The 26,221-nt window shown below is 30.7% G+C and overlaps 2 protein-coding genes and 1 pseudogene across 3 annotated transcripts in view; 1 reads left to right on the top strand and 2 right to left on the bottom strand.

Annotated features, from left to right (window-relative positions):
- Positions 1 to 5,807, top strand: part of eag (potassium voltage-gated channel protein ether a go-go) — a 55,781-nt gene extending 49,974 nt beyond the window's left edge. The window contains exons 11-12 of the mRNA XM_018547370.1: positions 4,480 to 4,637; positions 4,783 to 5,807. Of these exons, the coding sequence (XP_018402872.1) occupies positions 4,480 to 4,637; positions 4,783 to 5,807 (1,183 nt within the window). The remainder of the gene's footprint in view (positions 1 to 4,479; positions 4,638 to 4,782) is intronic.
- A 7,055-nt stretch (positions 5,808 to 12,862) lies between these two features.
- Positions 12,863 to 19,421, bottom strand: LOC108779849 (Glycine N-methyltransferase). 2 transcript variants are annotated; one of them, XM_018547359.1, is made up of 5 exons: positions 19,354 to 19,421; positions 14,919 to 15,280; positions 13,634 to 13,769; positions 13,410 to 13,530; positions 12,863 to 13,202 (listed from the first exon to the last, which is right to left on the bottom strand). In XM_018547359.1, exons 2-5 carry the CDS (start codon positions 15,250 to 15,252, stop codon positions 12,918 to 12,920), a joined length of 876 nt encoding a protein of 291 aa, XP_018402861.1. In that variant the 5' UTR covers positions 15,253 to 15,280; positions 19,354 to 19,421; the 3' UTR covers positions 12,863 to 12,917. The 2 variants fall into 2 exon arrangements, with proteins under 2 accessions (XP_018402861.1, XP_018402860.1); XM_018547358.1 differs by lacking the exon at positions 19,354 to 19,421 and adding an exon at positions 17,119 to 17,237.
- LOC108779847 (glycine N-methyltransferase-like) lies at positions 19,380 to 25,843 on the bottom strand (annotated as a pseudogene).
- Between the last annotated feature and the right edge of the window lie 378 nt (positions 25,844 to 26,221).

The raw sequence follows: 26,221 nt of genomic DNA, 5'->3' as shown, positions 1-26,221 counted from the left end.
CGAGAGAGAGAGAGAGAGAGAGAGAGAGAGAGAGAAATGAAAAAGAAAAGAACGAGAGAAATAAAGAATGATAAGAGGATTTATTGCGGATTTTTGTATCTTCCGTTGCTGTTGCTGTTGCTGAATGTGACTGTTGATCGTGTTGCTTGGCTGGCCTGTCCTTTCCGTAAAGGTTCAAGAGTGAAGGAGAAAGCCAGATCGGTATGTCCAGGACCGTGAGTGGACGGTCTCATCAGGATTCCGACGAGGAGCTCACCGTGAACGTCCTGCCACCCTGGCCGAGTTTTAGGCAATTTCATTATTTTTCTTACATATTTATTTCTTCTCTAATTCTTTTTTGCCGTTTTCTCCTCGCTACACGTCTTATTATTATTATTATTATTGTTGTTATTATTATTAAATCGTTATCTTTTATCATTCAACTTATATTTGTTACCATTAATTGCCGTCGTTATGACCGTTTTATTAATACCCATCGCGATGTACTGTATATTACGTTATCGGAATACCTGTTTCAATATTCGTGTACATGTGTATATATGTAATATTCATGAATATATACTGTATACCACGGCAGCGCGCGTGATGCACGTGTCTCCGCGGGTTAATCCCACATTTGCATTCTGATGATTTTGAGTTTCAATTAAATGTCTTATTGGGTACATTTGATGTCTAAGTCAATATTATTTGTCAACTTTAAAAGTTTGAAATAAAATATATATCTTTTTAAACAGAATAGAATTCTTTAGAGAAAAAGAATTTTTCTATAACATGTATCCAACGGAATAGAACTCTTTATAAACGATTTACAATTAAAGAAAAATTAATTTTTTATAATTTTAACAATGATCTTGCAAATAAGGGATTAAACTGCATCATCTCTTAAAACAAAGGTAACAACGTGCAGAATGTTGTTGTGCAGCATTGACAAATTTAACTTCATCTTTGACCACAAGCTGTCGAAATCTGATTTTTTATAATAAATAAAATAAGTGCTTAAATATAAATCATTTTTAAATGGACAACTTTTAAAAGAGCTTTTAATTGTTTTGATCAATACATTTCGAAAAATTTAACGTTGATATCCAAAAGGAGAAACATTAAGAAAGTTAAAAAAGTTCTCCTTGAAACGATATCGATTTCAGATTGGTTTAAGATTTTCCTTTGATATAAAATTTGTCACTGTCATTCAAAAACACGCTGCACACATGCAGGTATTTTCCTAAATCCATTTGACGCGATAAATATCGTAATCCGTCTCGTAATGTGCCAGCCGGAAGATATCACGTACGTGCACTTGCTGTATAACACACGCTTAAATTGTGAATAATAATAAATTTTCATCGCACGTCTACGTTGAAACACGAGCAAATCGAGAATGGCAGCTGCCACGAACATTTGTCTTCATCAGATGCACTTGCGTTATATATTTCGTATTATGTTTTTGATAAAATATATAAAATCAATACGTTTTTTTCAAAATATTGTAATGCCATTGATATGATTAATTATTATGTTCCACTAATATTTATTAAACTTAATAAAGGACAAACTAGAAATGGGACTATTTGACAAAAATGTATAGTATTGATATAATGAGGTAGTATTTAGAGATCATTAAAAGAATGTGAATATTTTGCTAAATATTTTGCATTGGTAAAATACTTCGGTTTGTTCGTTCTTCCAGCAGCATTTTCACGAGACGTACATTTCATTTGCGGTATTGTATCGTACTATTATTTTAACGATTATACTGCAGTTTTTAAACGAATGCTAGAGTGCTGTAAGATATATGGCTTTACAAGGTCATGCGCATCTTTTCGCATAATCATACATCAATGTATGTAATATACATTTTATAATTAAAAGCCAGAGTCACATAGCATAAATTGCAGGATTTCGTACAGTTTTTATTCCCTCCGGTATACAGCTTTGCAACTTCATCTGCTAGCTTTTATTTTCAGCGCTAGAGTGAAATAACGTAGTCACAACGGCGATACAACTCCGAATCCTTACAAGGTTTGTTAATAAAAAACAATCATCTGAATCGTACAATTTGAGATATTTAATAAAATTGATATTAGTATATATATTATACATATATATGTATATATATACATATATATATATAATACTTTTAAAGCAAATAATAATGTACCTATATATGTAATTAAAGTCTGTGAATGTAATTAGTCGCGCATAAAATTGTGTAAATTCGTAGTGCTGTTGGCGAGATGAAAAACTGCCGAAATCCTGATATATATATATATATATTTAACATGTTTGATCTTCTTTTTTATGCAAAGTGAAGTGCATGTGACGAACACACACACTCTAGTATTCAAATTTCTCTTTATCTCCTATATATAGTTAAATATCTCTATGAAAGTGCATAATATGTACGTACGAACATATACAAATACTACTGTCATGCAGCTGCCCGAAAAATTATTGGAATGCCAGAGAAGAAACTAATAAATATCACGCCTCATTTACGACTTACAGCTACAATATTCTGCTTTTTTTTAAATTGCTATTATAATAATCAACGATTTTATACATATATGTATATATATATAATATATTTGTTTTTTCGCAACTGCCTGATTTACACGCAATATGCTTCCATCGCTCTAATTATTCCTCCCGAATTATTACTTAATAGTTTTACGCTACTTTTCTTTGTAGCATAATTAATTATTTATTCTCACTACTCTTACAATAATTTTTATAATGATTATTATTACTACGGTTAAAAAACATTTTTATAGTTCAATGATAGACGTCTTCCGACGATAAATTTATATGCATGATAAAACTGAGATATTCTTTAGGGGTAATAATAATAAAATTAATTTTTATTTTTTATTATTATTACCCCAACATACGTTAACAAATTGTGTAATAATATTTATTTAATCGGGAGATTTTTTAATCGCCCTTATCAATTCGAATGCTTGATGATATTTTAATACAAATTGCATATATATATATTAAAATTTGGCAAAAGGATTTTTTTATACCTACACAAATTATTTAATATTTTCGATGATTATTTATGTAATTGGAACATTAATTCGGTTAATATTATTAAAATAGTATTATAGTAACTATTAATATATTAATGTGCTTTTGATAAAAGGCAATAAAAATTGTATTGTATATAAATCGTTGATTGATTAATTTTTTAAAGGAACGAGCGTGCTTTTACACACGCAAGACGATTTTAATAGCATTTTTCACTGCCTACGCGAATCTTATTTCACAAAGGCGCTGTGACAGCATTATTATTTTATAACATATAACTATTCACCGCGTTTAATATGTTCGACAAAGTGGCATTCCTAAAGTTTGTCTGGCAATTTTTCATCCCGATGTCATTATTGTCTTAAAAGATATAATATACCAAAAAGGATAAACGTTGGTCAACACTAGTTGGTGTTGTAATATTTTCTTTGAAAAATGAACAAAAAATAAAATAATTTTGATATTTTTCGGTAATTTACGTTATTATTGTTATAAATTTTATGAATTTATTAGTTTATTATTTACATTAATGGATTTGATATTTTAGTTTAGTATTTTATGTGTAAAATCCGCGTTCATATGCAGTTATTCAAAATTGTTGATAGAATATCTACTTAAAGATATCATATTGTACTAACAATAAGATTTTTGTCAAGAAACATTTTATGAATTCAGGTACTCTCAACTTGAATCAGCAATATCTCTGTTTAGTTATTGCCAAAAATCAATTAAAGTTCATAAAAAATACATGACCTTCTAAAAAGTTGTTTTAAAGAACGTATTAAATAGTATATATTAATGATTAAATTGAATTAAACAGTTGTAGCACATAAAAGATTTGTATAATTTAAACATAAAGGTAATTATGTTAAATTGGTAATTCGAACGTTATTCGTAGTACAAAAATATGTCCTAATTGTACAAAATTATTCGCCTTCTTTGTGATAATCTTTATACGATAAATTAACCGAAGTTTTCACCATCGGTGTTCACCAACGTTCTCTTTCCATATGTTTTGCCAACTCGTCCACTACCGTCGTGGATCCCGTAGGCACATCGCACCATAAGTCGCTCGATCGCCAATCAACCGAGGCTACTTTCCTGTTTCTAGCTCTCGATAGTAGGCGGCTATAATCTACGCTACGATGATAACCTGATTAGCTTGGCCTCGAACTAGTTCGGAGATGCACCGTAGATACAATCGGACCGGAAATAAGAAAACGAAGCTCAATGGAGTTATTATAGAAAATCAAGTTTTTCACGTGGAAATGGTCTTTTGTCCAGCACCCTTTCACTTTTGCCCCTCTATGCATTTGTACTTTGCTGCCCTGGTCCAAATCTAGGGAAAACCAGCCTTTATCATATATTCTCCTTCGTATATAAATATATTTTGTAAGTCGCTTATTCACTAGAAAATAAAGGCGAATTTGTTTCTCTATCTATTTCATATAGATTCCGCCGCGAAAGACAACACACTGCCGATGTAGAAAAAGGCGACGGTAAAGATGTCAAGGATGGCGAAACATCGCAAGCTAAGAAGTTATCTACTACCGAAGAAGGTGGAACAACTGTCGCGAAAACGCGACCTGGCAAATGGGGGCGTTTATTAGGTAAAATTAAAAATAAAGTTTTATTAATCTTATTTGTATGTAATTAAATTAATTAAATCAATGAGATACACAATGCACTATCGAAGAAAGAAATTAAAATCATATAATTATTGAGAAATTTATGCAAACGCTTATAATGTTATAGGTAGTTCAAGTTTGGACACTGGTAGCGAATCGGGTACGGCTGCCGATGCATTTAAGCGATCTCTTAGCGCAAGAGACTCACGCCCGAGTTCCAGCGCCGGCACCAACAAAGTCTTCCCAAAGCTAGGCAAATTGGGAGAGCGCACAATCGAAGAGAGCGGTGATAATGTCGAAAATCAGAAAGTTGCTCAGCAACAGCAGGTACCGCAACAACAAACTCTTAGCGTGGACTCAAAGCAGTTGCAGCTGCGACGTCTAGAGAGCTACGATGGTGGTCTGATTACTCAGCAACCAAGTCACGAGAGGGAGATTCTTGCGGCAGTATTGGAAGTGAAAGTCGATTTAAAATTAGAAGTACAAAGGGTAAATCAGCGGCTAGCCAAAATTGAAGACATGCTACAGGCACTGACGAACAAATTGCCGGCCGCCGGAACATCATCGTCAAGTGGTACTAATGGCAGTTCGCAGCAACAGAAGATTCCGAGCTTTACTCTGAGCGGTGTTCAGAGTCAGTCACCCGTCACCCCGAGCGCAATAACATTAGTTCAGTCCGCGACTCAGACTACCGAGTATAGACCATCGATTGCTACTACATCGACATCCACGACACCGAGCGAAGGATATCGGGAACAGTCGACGGCGACAGAGCGAATATCAAAGAGCAGTCAGGAGCACCACCATCATCATCATCATCACCATCAATCATCGTCATCGCGGGATGTCAGTAAGGAGCTGTTAGAGCGACTTGCGCAGGCTTCCACGTCGCGCGGTGACGATTCGAATGCCCTGGGACCGCTTATCCTGCGAAAGCGACGCAGCAAATCGCGCAACAAAGGTGCGGCACCGCTCGCTCCTCTTGCCACGCAGCCAATGAGTCCATCAGAGGCCACGGAAACCACGCAGATGCTCGAGTGTACCGATGATCGGGATTCAAGCAGTGGACCGACTGACAGGACTGTCACAGACAGACCCGCCGAAAGACCCGACCGTAAAAGACCACCGCCCAGACCGAGGGAGTATTTGTGAAAGTTCTTTTCGCGCGTCGATTATTTCTTTTCTTCCTCTCCTCGAGACAATCTACCGCGACGCGATCAAAAAACTTCATTATACAATACGCTTGGTAGTTTAGCCTTTCTTAAGAACATGAGTCCGCTGTATGATAACGCGCTCATAGTTATCTTATTCTAAAACGTTCATGTATGTACATCGAACAATAGTTATTGTTTCGTTGCTCTCTCGTTTGTACATTTGCATGGACAATAGCATGTTACATAGTTCATCGTTTTGGTACAACTGGAAGATCTAAATTGTTGGCCACTTTACGCGCATGCCTGAACTTCGTCGATTACACGATTGAGTATTGAGTGTGAGTAAGTTTATTCTGCTTCTCCCGAACAGCGAATATTGCTATTAACGAATATACTGTGTCGATAATTATGTTTATATATCGACTCTGATAATATAGACGTAATACGTATTTATAAAGAGAAGAGTTTCGTTAATCGCTCTTCAAGATGAATGGAGGAAAAAATGAAGCAAATCAAGATTTTACCTCAAGCCGACGAAACGCCAGCGTAATTCTGGTTAAAAGCGGCATAATTAATGAGAAAACGAGGTAAAGAAATGCATCTTAAGTACGAATTATTCACTAGCGACGGCTTCTTCGAGACATATTGAAACTCTCCGAGGGAGTGTATCCACCCCCTATAAACACATACACATATACACACGTAGGTAGATATAGATTCACATGCATCGTATAGTGAATTTCACTGTAGAGTTTCATGGCGATTACGCTACATTTTTAAACCTCTTTCCGGCCACAAGAACGGTCACGTCGACACCAAGCCAAATTGTCTCTCTTAAAGAGGCAGCGTGGCATTTTGTAATTATTAAGCCAAGCATGTGATTCGTGATATAACTTGTAATGGTGGTGTCTAACCAGATTGTGAAGGTTGTATAGTCGAAACCGACCAAGTATATTAATCTTCAATAAATATCATAAAATGTTTAGGATCGAGAACATTGAGAATATGTTACAAAAATATAAAGTAAAAGCTAATATAGTACAATAAAATAATTAGTCTTACATACAAAATGGAATAATTAAAATTATTCCTTTCAAAAATATTTCACAGCTTTTTTTATTAAATAGTAAAGTAGTAATATAAAAAAGTAACAAAATTTTAGTATCATAGATTTCATGATACTAAAATGTATAGTACTTGTTGAAAGCTAAACAGGTAAATAATTCTTTTGGGGCTCAAATAATTAATAGAGATATAACGATTTCTGATCTTTTCTGAAAAATAGAAACATTTCTTAAATAAGTTTTTTCTTTATAATAGAACTTCAAACAAATTATTTTTAGTAGTTTACTATCTCAAATACACACATTTATATTGCTTGCCCTTATTCTTTATTGGTTCTGCAGGTTTAAGATTCTGCACGAGTAAGTTGAATTATTTAAAAAAGACAACTGGTTAAATGAAGACATGTATTTTTTTTTAAATATATTTCCTATAGACAAACAGAATATGTATTGCAATAGTAAAGGTACCTGAATGTAAACTCGGAGGCTTTATTGCGTCGATTTAATTTCCTGTAGAGGGAAATTGATCAACGATTTTCATGTGTGGTTTGGGCACTATACCGACAGATAGAGAAATTTTATCTTGATTGAAAAACATTTAGAAGCCTTCATTTTAAATATACATTTTACATATATTTTTCTTTTGACTTTAAATGCATTGAACAATGCTATCGAAGTGCTGAATAATTATAGAGCAGAAGAAAGTGAGAGCTAAATTGAGTAGAACTCAAAAGATCTCATCGTACTCGACAAATAGTCAATGGAATTGCAAATGTGATCGTTCTATCTAAGATGGAACTGTCGACACAATCTCTGTTGCATATTGCAAGTAAAACTTAAGCAGTTTCGATTGAAACCGTAATTTAAAAGTTTTAAATCAATTTCTCGCATAGTCTAATTATTTTTGTTATATCTTTTAATTAAAAATTTTATCATTGTTATTGATTACAATTCATATTATATTGAATCATAAATTGTGTAAATATTTTTTATAACATTTTATGTTGTTTTTTCACTTAATTATTTATTTGATAATTTAATGATATTACATTTCACACGAATGATTATAAAGCAATGAAAAAGTGTGATTTAACTTCGAAAATTTGCTCTTCAAGTTGATGAAGATGTTAATTCGTCAAGAGAAGTTACTCGTACTGATAGTATTGTTACGCAGGGATGGCGCTACGTTCACAAATTCGTATGATATACATACGAAGCCAAAACAGCAATATTAGATGTATATATCTTGTAATATGACATGTATATATATTTGCATAATCATTGACCATACAGACGTGAAGAGGCGAGCTGCTGCTGCTACTGCTATAGACGAGAATGGCGTCTTTGCTAATAAAACAAGCTGACAATCAATCTTTTGCAAATATTTATTATATTCAGCCTGAATTATCGTATAATTATATACGATTTTGAATGACTTGCCATTGCTATTTGTGAAGAAGGGAAGAAACAATCAACTTGTTTCAATAACGTGCTATTTTTTAGTTTTAATCGCCTCTTTGATTTCATCTTTTTATAGTTATGCAATTGTAAGAAATTAATATATTTTTCTATATTCAATCAAGAGCCGTGAAGAGCAAAGGCACAATTCTCATCACAGAAAACATTTGATCAAAGCGAAAGTATAAACGCAAATACGTGCACACACGTAAAATACGCATACACATATATTTGCGCATGTACATATTTATATACATATATAAATATAATAAGAGACAAAGAATATATATATAAATAGAGAATATATAATTTCATGTTATGAAAGAAAAATTATCGAAAAATCGAAAACTTTGTTAAATAGATTTAGAGACAGAAACGATAATAGCTGGCTCTATCATAGTTTATATACTTATACGCAAAGAAAAAGATTTAACACTGTTGAAATTGTAGCGATTAAGCCAATTAAACGATTAAGTCTATCGCTCATCAATTATATTGAAATGTGGTACACTGAAATTTTTTATGCATTAATCATATCGCGCGGGCCGTTAAACGCTGAAATGCTCGACTTTTGCAATTTCCACTCATTTTCGTCAACAATAGAACTACATCTATATAAATTTAGTTTACAACATATGGAATTATCATTCGTACGTTTCCATCTAAAATATATTTGAACCTATTTTGAACAGCATTGATCGAAACTTGTATAATTAAATAAAACTCACTCATATTGTGAAGTCAATTGAACTTAATAATTTTAAAATATTTAGCATTGAGAATATTTTAATTTTCGATAAAATATAACTTATTATAAATATAATCACACTTATTATCGAAGTCAAATCTTTTGGCGCTTTTTTTATCCTTAAATATCAGAACTACAAAATAAAAGTTTTTAATGTAATTTTCAAAAATAATTTCTATTATAACATCATAAAACAAAAAAGAAGAAATGAACATTATTTTTAAAATTAAGTTAATAATTTTGTGAAGCCGCTTTTAGAATATCATTTTTATCCAATTTGATTTTTTTACACCATATTTATAGTTAAATTAAATTGAAAAATTAAGCAATAACACGCGTGTTTTACAAAACCGGATTATGTCATAAGATCCGAAAGATGTGTTGCAAAAAAATAGAGCCATAGTTAATATCTCTGCAATCCGTACAACAAAATGAAAGAAACTGCGAAAATGAAAATCTAATTTGTTACTTACAACTTTTCTGCACAATAATGAATAACATAAAATATTTATATAAGATGGAAATGAATGCGATGTAAATCTGAACGATAATTCTGCACTCCATTGCTTAAAAATTGTTCACCGATCGTAATGCCAGTTTTGTGTTTGAGGATTATAATTTCTATTTGTTATAAGGTACGACAAAATATACTTACGATCCAACGAACTCTAAATAGTAACAATATTTCATTTATATAAGATTAACTTGATAACGTGATATAGCGAAGTAAGAGGAAAGGTATATAGAATTTTGATTAATACAAATGCGAAAGTTTGTATTTATTATCCAATTATTCCGTGGTATTTACGCACCAACTTTAACGAACCAGTATCACTTTCGACAGATTAGAGAAGATAATTTTGATTAGCTTCGAAAACTATTATATCCTCGTATAACACATAACATGTGTTATACGAGGATATAATAGTTTTCGTAAGTGATAATACGATAAAACTTAAAAAAAAAAACAAGAAAGGAATTTTTAAATAAAAAATACTAACTGAAAGAATGAAACAAATATAATACAATTATAAAACGTAGAAATATTATGAATAGCATCAATCATTGATTAGACTCTTAACATTTTAATTCGATTGTTGAACTAAAATTTTTGTTATCTTCTCTTTCATCGAAGCTAATTGAACCATCTACTACATCTTTAATAAGACATGTGATACTGTAGCTTTAGACAAATACTAGATATATACAATATAAAATATACAATAGTGTAATCTATATTTCTCAAAGAAAGAATATGAAATTAGATAAAGAATTGCTCGTATTCGAATATTGCGCAGTTTTGTAAAAAAAAGTCATGAGAGGAAAGCAAAAACGAGCGTAAGAATAAACGTGCCCGCGTGTAAAAAGAAATAGATCTCTCCGTTCACGATCTGTCTAAATTGCTTTAATATTTCACTGTCATCGTTTGGTTGCAATTTTTACCTATTGCAAAAACTTTTGCGAAAACTTCGAGGCTGTGCGATGAATTTTTCTTTTCTTTATCTTTTAATTTGAAAAGTCATCATACAGAAAAAAATGTAACATAGAAAATACGTTTAGAATATTTGAAAATATTTAAAGACGGTCATTTTTCAATAAAAATATATTACGTGATTTAAATTGTGTAATTGGGCAGGTCGTTATTGGATATAAACAAGACAGTATAAATGCAATACGATTTTACGATTTTTTACATCAGCTATACTTTGCAATAATACGAACAATTGCCATTCGAACGACAATGTCGTAACATGAGTCGTCGTCCCTGACCTTACGTGCTTATTCGCTCGAAACAAAGTTTCAAGAAGTCAATTCTTGCGACTCGTTACAACGAGTTATTACACGGCATGTACAAATTCGCGTTCGAAAGTTGCTGCGAAAGCTTTACTGTCCTTGATCATCAAAAACAAAGTTATTCCTATATTATTATATATGTATATACATTATTGTATTAAACTTTATATTTTAAAACAAGCGAAAAGCCCCGTTAGATTAAAACGTATCGAATTTCATTATCGAGATGGTATCAGCGATACTCATATTTCAGTATAAATTAATTTTAATCAGGATCGTAAAAAAGCGGCGATTCAAATCTTAGTTAATTTTTTTTCAACCCATGCGACGTTGATTAAAATAAACTTTAAAATGATATAATTTATGTGTATTACTATTATGTGTTATTATGTATACAGCCATGACACGCTACGTAGCATGTTACAATCGCCGCGTGCGATCTCGAGAGCCTTAAATGTAAGGAAATTCGATACGAGAGATGATGACGACGAGAGTGTTCGCAACAACTGTCGAAGAAGCCGTGATAGGATATTGTACGAATTTCGTGAAAAAAAATGAGAATGAAAACAGAAAAATTATAAATATATAAATACATATATACGTACATATATACATATATTAATAGAAGGGGGGGAAAGATTTTTGCTATAACACTTCGTCCATTTTTCTATATGGGCAGCTCGTTGCACTCGTAACACAAATCCTTGGCCTTGTAAATTATTATTCCCTTCAGCCATTTTTCCAACGAGAAAAAAAAAACACCCTCTGTTTTCACAATACAATGCAGGAAGTATGTATACATCGAAGAAATCGAACGGAATCAAAACAGAATTGAACTTAATTTTTGTGCCCTCTATGACTCTCTCTCTCTCTCTCTCTCTCTCTCTCTCTCTCTCTCTCTCTCTCTCTCTCTCTCTTTCTCTTTCTCTTTCCCTCGTCTCCGTTTCTTTTCCTATACGAAATTGCCTATTAAACGATAATAATCTCTTGGGATATTCGATTTCTACGATAGCATGGCTATTCTTTACCTAACGATGGGACTCTTGTAAAGCTTTGCGGGGCCCAACAGAAAAAGCGATCTGATGGGTGGATTAGTAAGAATTTACGAGAGCATTTTCTCCGCCTCTCATAATTTGAAGTTGAAACGATCATTGACGATTGATGATGTGATAGATAATACGTATCTCAGGTATGTCAATGTCAATTCCTGAGTGAAAAGCACGATGATACCGGCAATAATGATACCTGCAACAGAACCGAATGATTTATTTGAATGATTCAATGTATCTCATAGCAATAGTTTCGTTTGCGATCAATTATGTCAAGAGCGAAAGTCGCATAGGACAGTCGATTTGCGTTCAGCAAATGTTTAGTCTTCCTTGTTGCCCCAAATTCGAGCGTTTGAAGTGTTAATTGCGTGAGAAATATGACAGAGAACAAATACGAAAACACAAAAATACGTCCAAAATATTATCCAGCAAATCATCGTCAATGATCGCTCGAAAAATATCCTTGAGAAATCAAATTGTAGCATCGAAATGAAGCCTGGCTAGAATACTCAAAGAAAAAGCTGCTTTCAAACTTATAATAAAAACATTAAAACCTATATTTCCGTTGTGTTTTATTTCAAAATATATTCTACTGTCTACATATATAAGGATTCATTATTCATATCTTCAAATTTTGGTTTATAAATAATAAATTTTTTTGTTGAATGAATTTAAATAATTTAATATATAAATTAATATACGTAAAATTTATTTCTCTAAAATATATTACTTAATTAATATAATAGTTTTATGTTAGGTTTTATAATAATTTTGCAATTATAGAACTCACTATGTAATTCTAATTAAGTAATCTTTACGTATGAAATAGTAAAAAACAGTTTGATTTAATCGACCTTTACGCAATTTGTTTTTTGACGTAGCAGTTTGACTCAACATATTCTACTGAATATCATTCTATTTAATATAACAAAATGTTTGTTCTTAAAAATTGAAACGAATATAATGTAATTACATCGATGTATTTATGTTTTATTTCAATGTTGTTTCTCCAAAACGTGAATGTAAAATCCGGGATTCTCAACCTGATTGAACGGTTTAAAGTCACTGTAAATAGTGTGTTTCGCCTTGTGATTGAATATTTCGGTCAACATGTCGCGAAAAATTGTCAATCTGTGAGGATAATACGACAACCTAAATTCGCTGATATACTCAGGATCTTTGTTCTCCTCGTCCAAAGTGACAATGTAATCCATAGTAACGATCTTCGGTTTTCCAGAGACAAAGAGCACTGATGTCTTGATATCAGTCATATGCTGACTCTGTAATACAAAAAGATAACAATTTTTAGTCCAAAATGTTTTCAAATAACAAGAGAAATTTTACAATTATTCGTATATGGCAAGCTAAATAAATTAAGAAATAACTGTAATAAATTAAAATAAATAATCTCACACAAGTCTTTTCTAAATTGCTATATACCTCTAATACGATAATAAATAATTGCACTTATTTTTAATGGCTCTTACGTTATAATATATGCATTTTGGAGGAGTATGACCAGTTTTGATGATGTAATCGTAATTTCTGTGATCGATGAGTAATAAGCCCCCCGGCTTTACACAACGTTCAAAATTCGCTAAGGCTTGTCTAATAACAAAAAAATATATATTTTATAAATAATAAAATAAAACGTAAAACATTCTGTATTGATCTAACTAATATAATATGATCTATATGATAAATTTAATACCTCTGTTCTCTCTGATCATCGAAAGAATCGGGCATGTGGGCAAAACTATTTCCCAAACATATAACAGCATCAAAACCTTCTCCAATAATATGGCTAATATCGTTGGGTAGAGTTAGCCAATTGGATTCTTCGATCACTGTCATAATTTATAAAAAGATCAAGATAATAATTAAGTATATTTCTTGGCAGACTTATAAATATTTTTTTATATAACAATGATAAAATCTTTGCTTATTTCTTCAGATTTTTTTAAAGGATTTTATAGGGAAGGTATCTCTTGGTAGTTTAAAGCAATTTCAAATATATGTTTGAATTATTATTATATAATTATTAATATATAATTACTTGTTTCAACTTTATTGATACATAAATTATTTATGTTTTTAATTTATAATCACATAATTGAAATTACAAGATCGAAGGCTAGAAAGTAGAAAACGAAAAGTCGGGATTGACCTTTGCTGATAAACATATACAGATCCTTTCTGTACTTTTATTATTGATAAAGTAATTCGTTATAACGATAAATAGTATTATAATAATAGACTGTTTTTGAACGATATGCAATTGTTGCAGTTAAAACTAATTTATCCGGTTTGATTTCACAATAATATTATGTAAATATAATAAATTTAGAGATCACATTATGCATACGTTACAGCAATAATAACTTTTATCAATACGCTTATAATGATCACAAAAAACATGCACATTTTTACATCAAAGCAAATTCTTATGTCAAGATGTCATGTATTTCGAGTTTGTACAGGAATACCAAGACGAAATAGATCAATTTAAATTTTGAGACAGTTATTGTTAATTTTTTTGTTTCAAATGAACTGTTTCATCATGTTAATTATTTCTTTTGCACTGAAAACAATCCACAGAACAAATTAATAGTAACATTACATCAATACAGTTAAATTTCCTCAACAATATAATTATCATATCAATTATACATATATGCATATATATATATATATATAATAAATGTCATACTAGATTTATATTCTTGAGTGAAAATTTTTAACATTGATTGCATGTATATTATAATATTGTGACATTACTGTCAATTTATGTTTAGTAACAATACAATTCTATATGTGTTGAAGCTTATATTAAACCAATTGATCATCTTGATCTACGCCGTAACTAGACTATTATTAATTGAATTATTTTCACATTTCGAAGAATATCGTTTGTTTTATCTTCCTTTAATTTTTCCTAATTTTCTTTAACCAAGAAATTCGATTTTATCGAAATATTAAATATTGAACTTGCTCACCCCAGTTATCGAAGGCAGGCTCTTTTCTACGATCCCATCTGGATTTTAACGCGTATTTGAGCATTTTATCAGACGCATCCACGCTGACTACTTCAAAACCCTCTTCTAGCAGCATCACGGAATCAACGCCGGTACCACAAGCAACATCCAGTATTCGACGACATCCTTTCTGTCGCAACAGACTCACCAGGAAGTCCCGATAATTCTGTGTACGTTGATTCTTATCACCAATGAAGACCTCCCAGACTTTTGCCGCTTTGCCGTCTGCGTACTGATCCCTGACACCCTCGGCTGGTGTACCAAGAGAACGGGTACGAAATATGGAATCCACCATCACGAGGAAATGAAACCTTACGACAGAACTATAGAACCAACGCATATCTTACTAGATGTAATTGTAATATAAAAAGGCGAAAAATATTTTTAAAAATGAGTGAGCTTAAAAAAAAAATTATATGTACTTGTGAAATGTCACTATTTTGCTTTTAATCGTCATTTCAATTATCATCTGTCATATACATCAATGTAGCAGCACGTTTTGCGGACAACAAAATATCCAAAATGAAGATAAGACATCTTAAAAATGTCTTTCAAACGTCTTTTTTTAAAAAAAAAGAAAAATGTCCTTAAGATATGTTGTATCCCGTTTTTGGACATGTATATTTTTTTGCCTGGGTTTCTTTCTTCTTTATTTTATTCCTTTACTTAATTATATTTGCTATAAATCATTGTAGATTTAATCCTGAATGTATTTTACCCCATTTTAGTACCTTACATATAATCTCACTCAGTTGATTATTTTTCTTATTATCATGTTAGCTTTGTTGTTACATTATATCTATATATATGCTAATTGTTTTTTTAAAATAATCAGAGATTAGTCGCGCGTTCTGATAAAATTTCTATCTGAAACATCGAGCAGATGCATGATTTCATCATACTGTTCCACATAAATTATTGTTATCTCACGTAATGTAGCCACAAGGGCTTTTGGCATAAGTCAAGCGTACGTTAGGTTTACACTGAGGACAAATGAGAGAAGGGTGACCTTTCCCTCCATATCACAATGCCACGCGTCTACCGGGAGTAATTCCATTGTCTCCTAGCATTTTCTGTTTACTCATGAGGACGCGCTCTAATTAAGCGCGGGTGACGATTTTGGTGCAAGATTAAACGCGGAAGCGATTGTGTAATTAAACGTGTTAACGATGTCACTCTATGTCAACGATACATCCGACCTTAATGACAGCGAAAGGAATATTCTTCATGATAATTGATATTGATAAAGATGCATATATTCTATAAGTTGAAATAATCTATACGTATAGATATATATATAACTACACATATACATATATTTATATTTATACAATATTTTCATCATTTAAAATACGCAGATCTAAACTGAGAGAGAAAAGAGAAAAAGTAATCAATGTTCAACTTTACAAAATATAAAATGGTTAACATACCACAATTGTATTTTATATCGTTTGCATCTGTTTATACTGTTTGTTATTTCGTCTGTATCTCACAGAGAAAAATAATAATTAAGAGAGAAAAGATGACATTTTGATGGCAAAAGGCATTTTAATTTCGTTTATATGTCAAAGAGAATAGTTTGTATCCATTTGTATTACAGTTTTCGTTTGTATTTTACCTCAAAGGATTTGAAGATATAGCGTTTATTCAAATTTTCAAAATCCGTCAAGAACGTAAATTAACTGTGTTTTAAAAGATACATAGAAAGCGACCAACAAAAGAGAATCGTTTGTATTTGGTCGTTCTCTTTCATTTTCATTTATCTCAACGGTATTTTTCATATTTTCAGAAATTTATCAAGAGAAGATATAAAAATCATTTAAAAGAAACACATATATTATAGAATTGTTGAAAATATGAGAAAATAAATTTTTAATTTCCTTTTTTATTATTTGACTTACTTTTTAATAAGTCGTAGATAAAATTTTGATTCATCATTACGAAAACAAATTAAAGATAGAGTATGCAGGTTCAGTAAACTCACTCTTTTAACAATTTCGGAAAATTAATTAAGATATGAATTTGATTAAACTACAACAATAAATAGAAATCGATACAAATCTAAATTTAATAACCCAATAATTTAGTTTTTCTTTAAAAATATGCATCGAGTCGGTCTCTCTATTGCACTTTCTATTTCTTCCATTATGAAACGTCATACCTCCAACAACTCGATCCGAAGATGAAACTGTGTTTCTCGTCTGCCGAATATCAATATAAAAACCGTACTAAATATAAATGAAAACTGCTACAGCAATACAATTATCGCCGCATTTATATACGTCGTGATAATAAGAATCGTTACGATAATGTGCACGGATTCGCACACCACCAAGCAAATGATTCTATTACTGAATTACTTCTCAATGTGATGTAACACTAACACGATACTGACAATTCTGTTTAGTAACGTTTGATAAAAACGACCGACTCATCGTGATCAATTATATTCGAGCAATTAGCAAGTGCCTCACTTTGTATTCAACTGTCAATTAAATATCGCTAGTCACTCGTGACTCGAATCTCTCTTCGTAATCACAATTCAACACAACGCTCTTATTTCTCTATATTATCTTTTCGCGAATATAACGAATTTTTATTAGCTACAATGACGCAAATGTGTTGTAAGTGGCAGCTGATAAACAATGTTATGTCAGGATTCACTGTGAACAATTTCCGAAAGCTTCGAAAATTATTAGAGGAAAATGATCTTTCACCATAAGATGCCATCGGAGATGATCACTATGTAAGTAATTTGACGATCTAATTTTTTTTCTGTCAATGTAATATGCTCACTGTGTGGTTGCTATATCATCATTTCAGTGCGTTCTACTTTGTTTTTTATGCTTTTGATTACATTTAAAATCTTCCCATTTCCTATCAAACGAATTACTTTTTTCATTCGAAACGTACACCAGTAAACAGGTTATCTAATAGTTTGTCGAAAATTTGGATTCCAAAACTGATGTGTATTTCGTGTACTTCATTGTAATAACAGATAGATTCCCATCACGAAATTGTACACATAAATGTTAATACAAATATTATTGATAATATTATTTCTTTGATATCAAATATCTTAAAGATATGTATTTCAACGCATAGAAAATTTATTACATCATGTTACGATGTCATTATCAGGAAAGTACATTTTATATAATGTAAACGATAAGTCAATGACTTGCAAAAATCAATATAGTTTGTAGCAAATAAATAAAATTACGAAATATATCTAATCGTAATCAATCCGAGTGTAATTTTATAATATTTGTATACGAGATTTAATTAATATAAAAATAGACATTTGGCTCATGTGCATAGAAGAAGTGTTCAAAAATATACGAGTATGTTAATAATATTATATTCCAAGAATAATGGATTCTTTATCCAAACCAACAGATCCAAACTCATACATTTCTTATAATTACAATAAATACATAACAATAGGAGGAATCGATTATTCTTAGTTTATTATGGTACTTTAAGTACTACATATTTTACGAGCATAAAAAATGCATATCAATTTTTTCTGTAACAGGAGGAATTATGTGTCTATGAATTACTCGATATAATATAAATGACAAGCTTTATAGTTTATAAACAAAAATAAAAAAATTTATGTCTATAAACGTGAAGGGAAGAATTATATGTAATATCTTCATTTTAACTATTGATTATTCTTATTTTAAAGAGAATACATTAGAACCAACTATAAATTGGCAGTCATGTAGTTAAAGATTGTTATGTATCATTCAACCTCTTATTTAAAGAATTGTATTTTTATAAACTTATACCTCAAAATATATAACTATTATTTAAATGCAACAAAGTGAATGATAGAAAATATATTCTTTTTATAAAGATATTTTAAGTATGGAAGTAAAATTTACAATACAGACACTTTTTTATGTAATACTTTCAAATAATGTTATATAAAAAAACTTGAGTAAAAATGCTTTTAATATATAAATACTTAAGAATATAATTCTCTATTTAGTCATTTATATTATTCTTGTACATCATCTTCCTTTGTAACAGAAATAGAAAATCGACAGTATTGCGTTTTTTTATGTTGAAATGCTTCAAAATTTTGTCATCAAATTTATGAACTTTATTTAGAAATATACACAGAATCTTTTCAGATGTAACGTTTGATGTAAAAATTGATTATATGTCGTGCATGAAAAATGTTAAAGTTCACAAATGAAGAATTTCCATAAGTAATTCATTAATTATGCTTAATATTTGGAGTTGTGCACAACAATCTGTCGAGTGCAATAAATTAGTTAAAACACTAACAAGATTTAATTCATTTTTTTAAACTATTCAATGATCAGATGAAGATGTTGAACTATATCACTTTGTTAGATGCAGTAAATTTTTTCTGCGCTCTCACCCGATCTCCACTTTATAACAGTTCGTACTCTCATATATTCTTCAAATCATCTGGCAACTCATTCTTAGGATGTTTATTTTCAAAGAGTTGCTTGTAAATCTTGGGATCTGACATTTGGGCCTAAAAATAAAAAATTTATGTTAAATTTATGCCAATAAACTTTTAAGAATTTACAGATACCTAAAATTCTGACCTTGCATACAGTACATACATGGACAAGTGCTTTCTGAACTGCCTTTTTTTGATCAATGACACTGTGACCTGTTTCTTCAGTTTTGCACTTTTTTCTGCCGCCATGGCTTGAGATTGTATCTTTTGTTGTCCACGAGCCATTCTAAAAACAAGAAGAGATCACAGATAAGTAGAAACATTGGCAACAACAGTGTAATCTTGTTTTACTTTTTGTTAAATGGGATTGAATTTAGAATTAGTCTGACAAAGTTATATACATGTAACAAATTTGTGTTAGTTGTAACAATATTTATTACATTATTGAATGGAAAATTATACCTAACAGGTACATTATATATATATATATATATATATATATATAACTTTGTGTTTCCTAAGTATATATCTAACATCTTTACTAGAACAAGTATAACATATCCTTCAACGATTGTCACCGTCTGATTGATTCAATGTATCTCATAGAAATAGTATCGTTTCGTTTGCGATCAGTTATGTCGAGAGCGAAAGTCGCATAGGATAGTCGATTTGCGTTCAGCAAACGTTTAGTCTTCCTTGTTGCCCCAAATTCGCGCGTTCGAAGTGTTAACTGTGTGAGAAATATGACAGAGAACAAATACGATTACACAAAAACGTCCAAATATTATCCAGCAAATCATCGTCAATGATCGCTCGAAGAAAATCCTTGAGAAATCATATTGTAGCATCGAAATGAAGCCTGGTTAGAATACTCAAAGAAAAAGCTGCTTTCAAACTTATAATAAAAACATTAAAACCTATATTTCCGTTGTGTTTTATTTCAAAACATATTCTACATATATAAGGATTCATCATTATTCATGTCTTCACATTTTGGTTTATAAATAATAAATTTTTTTTGTTGATTGAATTTAAATAATTTAATATATAAATTAATATACGTAAAATTTATTTCTCTAAAATATATTACTTAATTAATATAGTTTTATGTTAGGTTTTATAATAATTTTACAATTATAGAACTCACTATGTAATTCTAATTAAGTAATCTTTACGTATGAAATAGTAAAAAACAGTTTGCTTTAATCGACCTTTACGCAATTTTTCGACGTAGCAGTTGACTCAACATATTCTGCTGAATATCATTCTATTTAATATAACAGAATGTTTGTTTCTAAAAATTGAAACGAATATAACGTAATTACATCGATGTGTTTATGTTCTATTTCAATGTTGTTTCTCCAAAACGTGAATGTAATATCCGGGATTCTCAATCTGATTGAGCGGTTTAAAGTCACTGAAAATAGTGTGTTTCGCCTTGTGATTGAATATTTCGGTCAACATGTCACGAAAAATTGTCAGTCTGTGAGGATAAGCCGACAACCTAAATTCGCTGATATATTCAGGATCTTTGTTCTCCTCGTCCAAAGTGACAACATAATCCGTAGTAACGATCTTCGGTTTTCCAGAAACAAAGAGCACTGATGTCTTGATATCAATCATATGGTGACTCTGTAATACGAAAAGTTAACAATTTGTAGTCAAAAATGTTCTCAAATGACAAGAGAAAATTTTACAATTATTCGTATATGGCAAGCTAAATAAATTAAGAGATAACTGTAATAAATTAAAATAAATAATCTCAAGTTTTTCTGAATCTATATGTACTTCTAATATGATAATGAATAATTACACTTGTTTTTAATGATTCTTACGTTATAATATATGCTTTTGGGAGGAAATTGACCAGTTTTGATGATGTAATCGTAATTTCTGTGATCGATGAGTAATAAGCCCCCCGGCTTTACACAACGTTCAAAATTCGCTAAGGCTTGTCTAATAACAACAAAATATATATTTTATAAATAATAAAATAAAACGTAAAACATTCTGTATTGATGTAACTAATCTAATATGATCTATATAATGAATTTAATACCTCTGTTCTCTCTGATCATCGAAAGAATCAATGATCAGGTTGGCAAAACTATTTCCCAAACATATAACAGCATCAAAACCTTCTCCAATAATATGGCTAATATCGTTGGGTAGAGTTAGCCAATTGGCTTCTTCGATCACTGTTATAATTTATAAAAAGGTCAAGATAATAATTAGTAAGTATATTTTTTGCACACTTATAAATTTTTTTTATATAACAATGATAAAATCATTGCTTTTTTTCTTGTACTTTTTTAAAGGATTTTATAGGGAAGGTATTTCTTGGTAGTTTAAAGCAATTTCAAATATATATGTTTGAATTATTCTTATATAATTATTAATATATAATTACTTGTTTCAACTTTATTGATATACATAAATTATTTACGTTTTTAATTTATAATCACATGATTGAAATCACGAGGTCGACGGCTAGATAGTAGAAAACGAAAAGTCGGGATTGACCTTTGCTGATAAACATATAAATGAAGATCCTTTCTGTACTTTTATTATTGATAAAGCAATTCGTTATAACGATAAATAGTATATCTAATGACAGACTGTTTTTGAGCGATATGCAACTGTTGCAGTTAAAACTAATTTATCCGGTTTGATTTCACAATAATATTATGTAAATATAAAAAATTTAGAGATCACATTATGCATACGTTACAGCAATAACAACTTTTATCGATACGCTTATAATGATCACAAAAAACATGCACATTTTTGCATCAAAGCAAATTCTTATGCAGAGAATGGAAAGTTACTTTTTAAAAGTAACTAGTTACAGTTACTCGTTACCGAGTAAAAAATATAACGAGTTACAGTTACAGTTATCGTTTTTTAAAAGTAACTCGTCACAGTTACCGTTACTCGAAAAATAACTTTTCGTTACTTTTCCGTTACTTTTTTAAAATCAATCTAAAAATGCACTTTTGCATTTTTTGCATTTTTTTTTATGTAACACTGACAAATATATAGTTTTATTTTAAAACAAAAACAATGTAGAATGGCTCAAATAATAAATTAAATAAAAGTAAAATGAGAAGGGTTACGAGCCAAAATTGAACAGTTTATTTCCAATAAGAACGACGATAACAATGTAATTAAATGTATAAATATATATTAGAACAATACATGGATAAAACAAGATGAAAACAAACGACGTTTCGACACTTATTGTCATCGTCTTATTGGAAATAAACTGTTTCGCTTTTGGGATCGTAGCCCTTCTCATTTTACTTTTATTTAATTTATTTTTTAATTTTTTTTAAACACAATTTTGTAATTCTAAAACCTGTAAAATATGCAGCAAACTGAAATATTTGTATGTCCTATGTATTACATAGCAGATAGAAGTGTAAAATAATTACTGAATCATGACGGCCGAATGTCTAAGAGGGCTTTCAAGTCTTATTGATAAGCGCTATAAATGTCATGTATCCAATCGAACCGTGTTCAATCGTGTGCAAAGTAATGACAAAAGTAACTGTAAATTTCGTTACCGTTACCCAAAAAATGTAACTCGATCGTTACAGTTACAGTTACCACAAAAAAGAAAGTAACGGAGTTACTAGTAAAGTTACCAAAAAAGTAACTTGTAACTGTAACTTCGTTACAAGTAACGAGTTACTTCCATTCCCTGTTCTTATGTCAGGATGTTATATATTTCGAGTTTGTACAGGAATACCAAGACGAAATAGATCAATTTAAATTTTGAGACAGTTATTGTTAATTTTTTTGTTTCAAACAAACTGTTTTATCATGATAATTATTTCTTTTGCACTGAAAACAATCCACCGAACAAATTAATAGTAACATTACATCAATACAGTTAAATTTCCTCAACAATATAATTATAATATCAATTATATATATATATATCTAAAACGTGTTATACTAGATTTATATTTTTGAGTGAAAATTTTTAACATTAATTGCATGTATATTATAATATTGTGACGCTACTGTCAATTTATGGTTTAATAGTAGCAATAGACAACAACTATGTATGTCTTAAAGTTTATATTAAACCAATTGATTGTCTTTATCTACTCTGTAACTAGACTTTTATTATTTTCACATTTCGAAGAATATCTTTTGTCTTATCTTCCTTTATAATTTTTCCTAATTTTCTTTAACCAAGAAGTTCGATTTTATCGAAATATTAAATATTGAACTTGCTCACCCCAGTTATCGAAGGCAGGCTCTTTTCTACGATCCCATCTGGATTTTAACGCGTATTTGAGCATTTTATCAGACGCATCCACGCTGACTACTTCAAAACCCTCTTCTAGCAGCATCACGGAATCAACGCCGGTACCACAAGCAACATCCAATATTCGACGACATCCTTTCTGTCGCAACAGACCCACCAGGAAGTCCCGATAATTCTGTGTACGTTGATTCTTATCACCAATGTAGACCTCCCAAACTTTTGCCGCTTTACCGTCTGCGTACTGATCCCTGACACCCTCGGCTGGTATACCAAGAGAACGGGTACGAAATACGGAATCCACCATCACGAGGAAATGAAACCTTGCGACAGAACTATAGAACCAACGCATATCTTACTGGATGTAATTGTAATATAAAAAGGCGAAAATATATTTAAAAAAATGAGTGAGCTTATTAAAAAAAAAAAATTATATGTACATGTGAAATGTCACTATTTTGCTTTTAATCGTCATTTCAATTATCATCTGTCATATGCATCAATGTAGTAGCGCGTTTTCCGGACAACAAAATATCCAAAATAATGATAAGACATCTTAAAGATGACTTTCAGACGTGTTTAAAAAAAAAAAAGAAAAATGTCGATCCTTAATAAAATGTCTTGTATCCTGTTTTTGGACATGCATGTTTCTTTGCCTGGGTTTCTATCTTCTTTATTTTATTCCTTTACTTAACTATATTTGCTATAAATCATCGTAGATTTAATCCTGAATGTATTTTACCCCATTTTAATACCTTACGTATAATCTCAGTTGATTATTTTTCTTATTATCCATGTTAGCTTTTTTGTTACATTATAGATACTTATATATGCTAATTACTTTTTTAAAATAATCAGAGATTGGTCGCGCATTCTGACAAAATTTCTATCTGGAACATCGAGCAGATGATTTCATCATACTCTCTCCCATCTGTTCCACATAAATTATTGTTATCTCACGTAATGTAGCCACAACAAGGGCTTTTGGCATAAGTTAAGCGCGTGCGTTAGGTTTACACTGAGGACAAATGAGAGAAGGGTAACCTTTCCCTCCATATCACAATGCCGCGTGTCTATCGGGAGTAATTCCATTGTTTCCTAGCATTTTCTATTTACTCCTGAGGACGCGCTCTAATTAAGCGCGGGTGACGATTTTGTTGCAAGATTAATCGCGGAAGCGAATTTGTAATTAAACGTGAGAACGATGTCTCTCTATGTCATATATATAACTACACATCTCACATATATTTATATATTTATACAATATTTCCATCATTTAAAATACGCAGATCCAAACTGAGAGAGAGAAGATAAAAGGTAATCAATGTGATGTCCAACTTTACAAAATATAAAATAGTTAACATACCACAATTGTATTTTATATATTTTGCATCTGTTTATACTTCTTGTTAATTCGTTTGTATCTCACAGAGTAAAATAATAAATTAAGAGAGAAAAGATGACATTTTGATGGCAAAAGGCACGCATTTTAATTTCGTGTATATGTCAAAGAGTTTATATCCATTTGTATTACAGTTTTCGTTTTTTATCTCAAAGGGTTTGAAGATATAACGTTTATTAAAATTTTCAAAATCCGTCAAGAACGTAAATTAACTGTGTTTTAAAAGATAAATAGAAAGCGATCAACAAAAGAGAATCGTTTGTATTTTCTTTCAGTTTCATTTATCTCAACGGAAAACGGTGTTTTTGATATTTTCAAAAACTTGTCAAGAAGATATAAAAATCATCTAAAAGAAACAACATATTATAGAATCGTTGAAAAAATGAGAAAATAAGTTTTCAATTTCCTTTTTTATTATTTGATTTACTTTTTAATAAGTCGTAGATAAAATTTTGATTCATCATTACGAAAACAGAATAAAGATAGAGTATGCAGGTTCAGTAAACTCACTCTTTAACTATTTCGGAAAATTAAGATTTGAATTTGATTAAACTACAATAAAAATAAATAGAAATCGATACAAATGTAAATTTAATAACCCAATAATTTAGTTTTTCTTTAAAAATATGCATCGAATCGGTCTCTCTATTGCACTTATTATTTCTTCTCCATTATGAAACATCATACCTCCAACAACTCGATCCGAAAATGAAACTGTGTTTCTCGTCCGATGCTGAATATCAATATAAAAAGCGTACTAAATGAAAACTGCTACAGCGATACAATAATCGCCGCATTTATATGTTAGAAAATCATCAGATAAAAATTTATACCGTCAATGCACCTATTAGAAAGAAAGAGAGAGAGAGAAAGGCTTTCAAGGCGCATGAGCGTTCTCGCTCACGAGTTACATACGTGCTATCAGCACACATTCGCGTCGAAAGCAAGTGATGATCGCATTCTTTTCTTTCCCACTTCCTTTTTTTTTTTGGTTTACATAGCATTATTGAGACGGTCATACCTTGGTTTATATGATTTGTACGACCATGCATTTTCGAATTACTTATACAGTAATTCACTTATTCTAATACGGTTACAAACTTGGTTCATATGGCGATAACCGTATCTCTTTTCCGTTCAAC

This window comes from Cyphomyrmex costatus, unplaced genomic scaffold (genome assembly GCF_001594065.2).
Source record: "Cyphomyrmex costatus isolate MS0001 unplaced genomic scaffold, Ccosl1.0 scaffold639, whole genome shotgun sequence".
NCBI lineage: Eukaryota > Metazoa > Arthropoda > Insecta > Hymenoptera > Formicidae > Cyphomyrmex > Cyphomyrmex costatus.
Note: the sequence above shows the minus strand (reverse complement) of the source record. Positions and strands in the feature narration are given on the sequence as shown.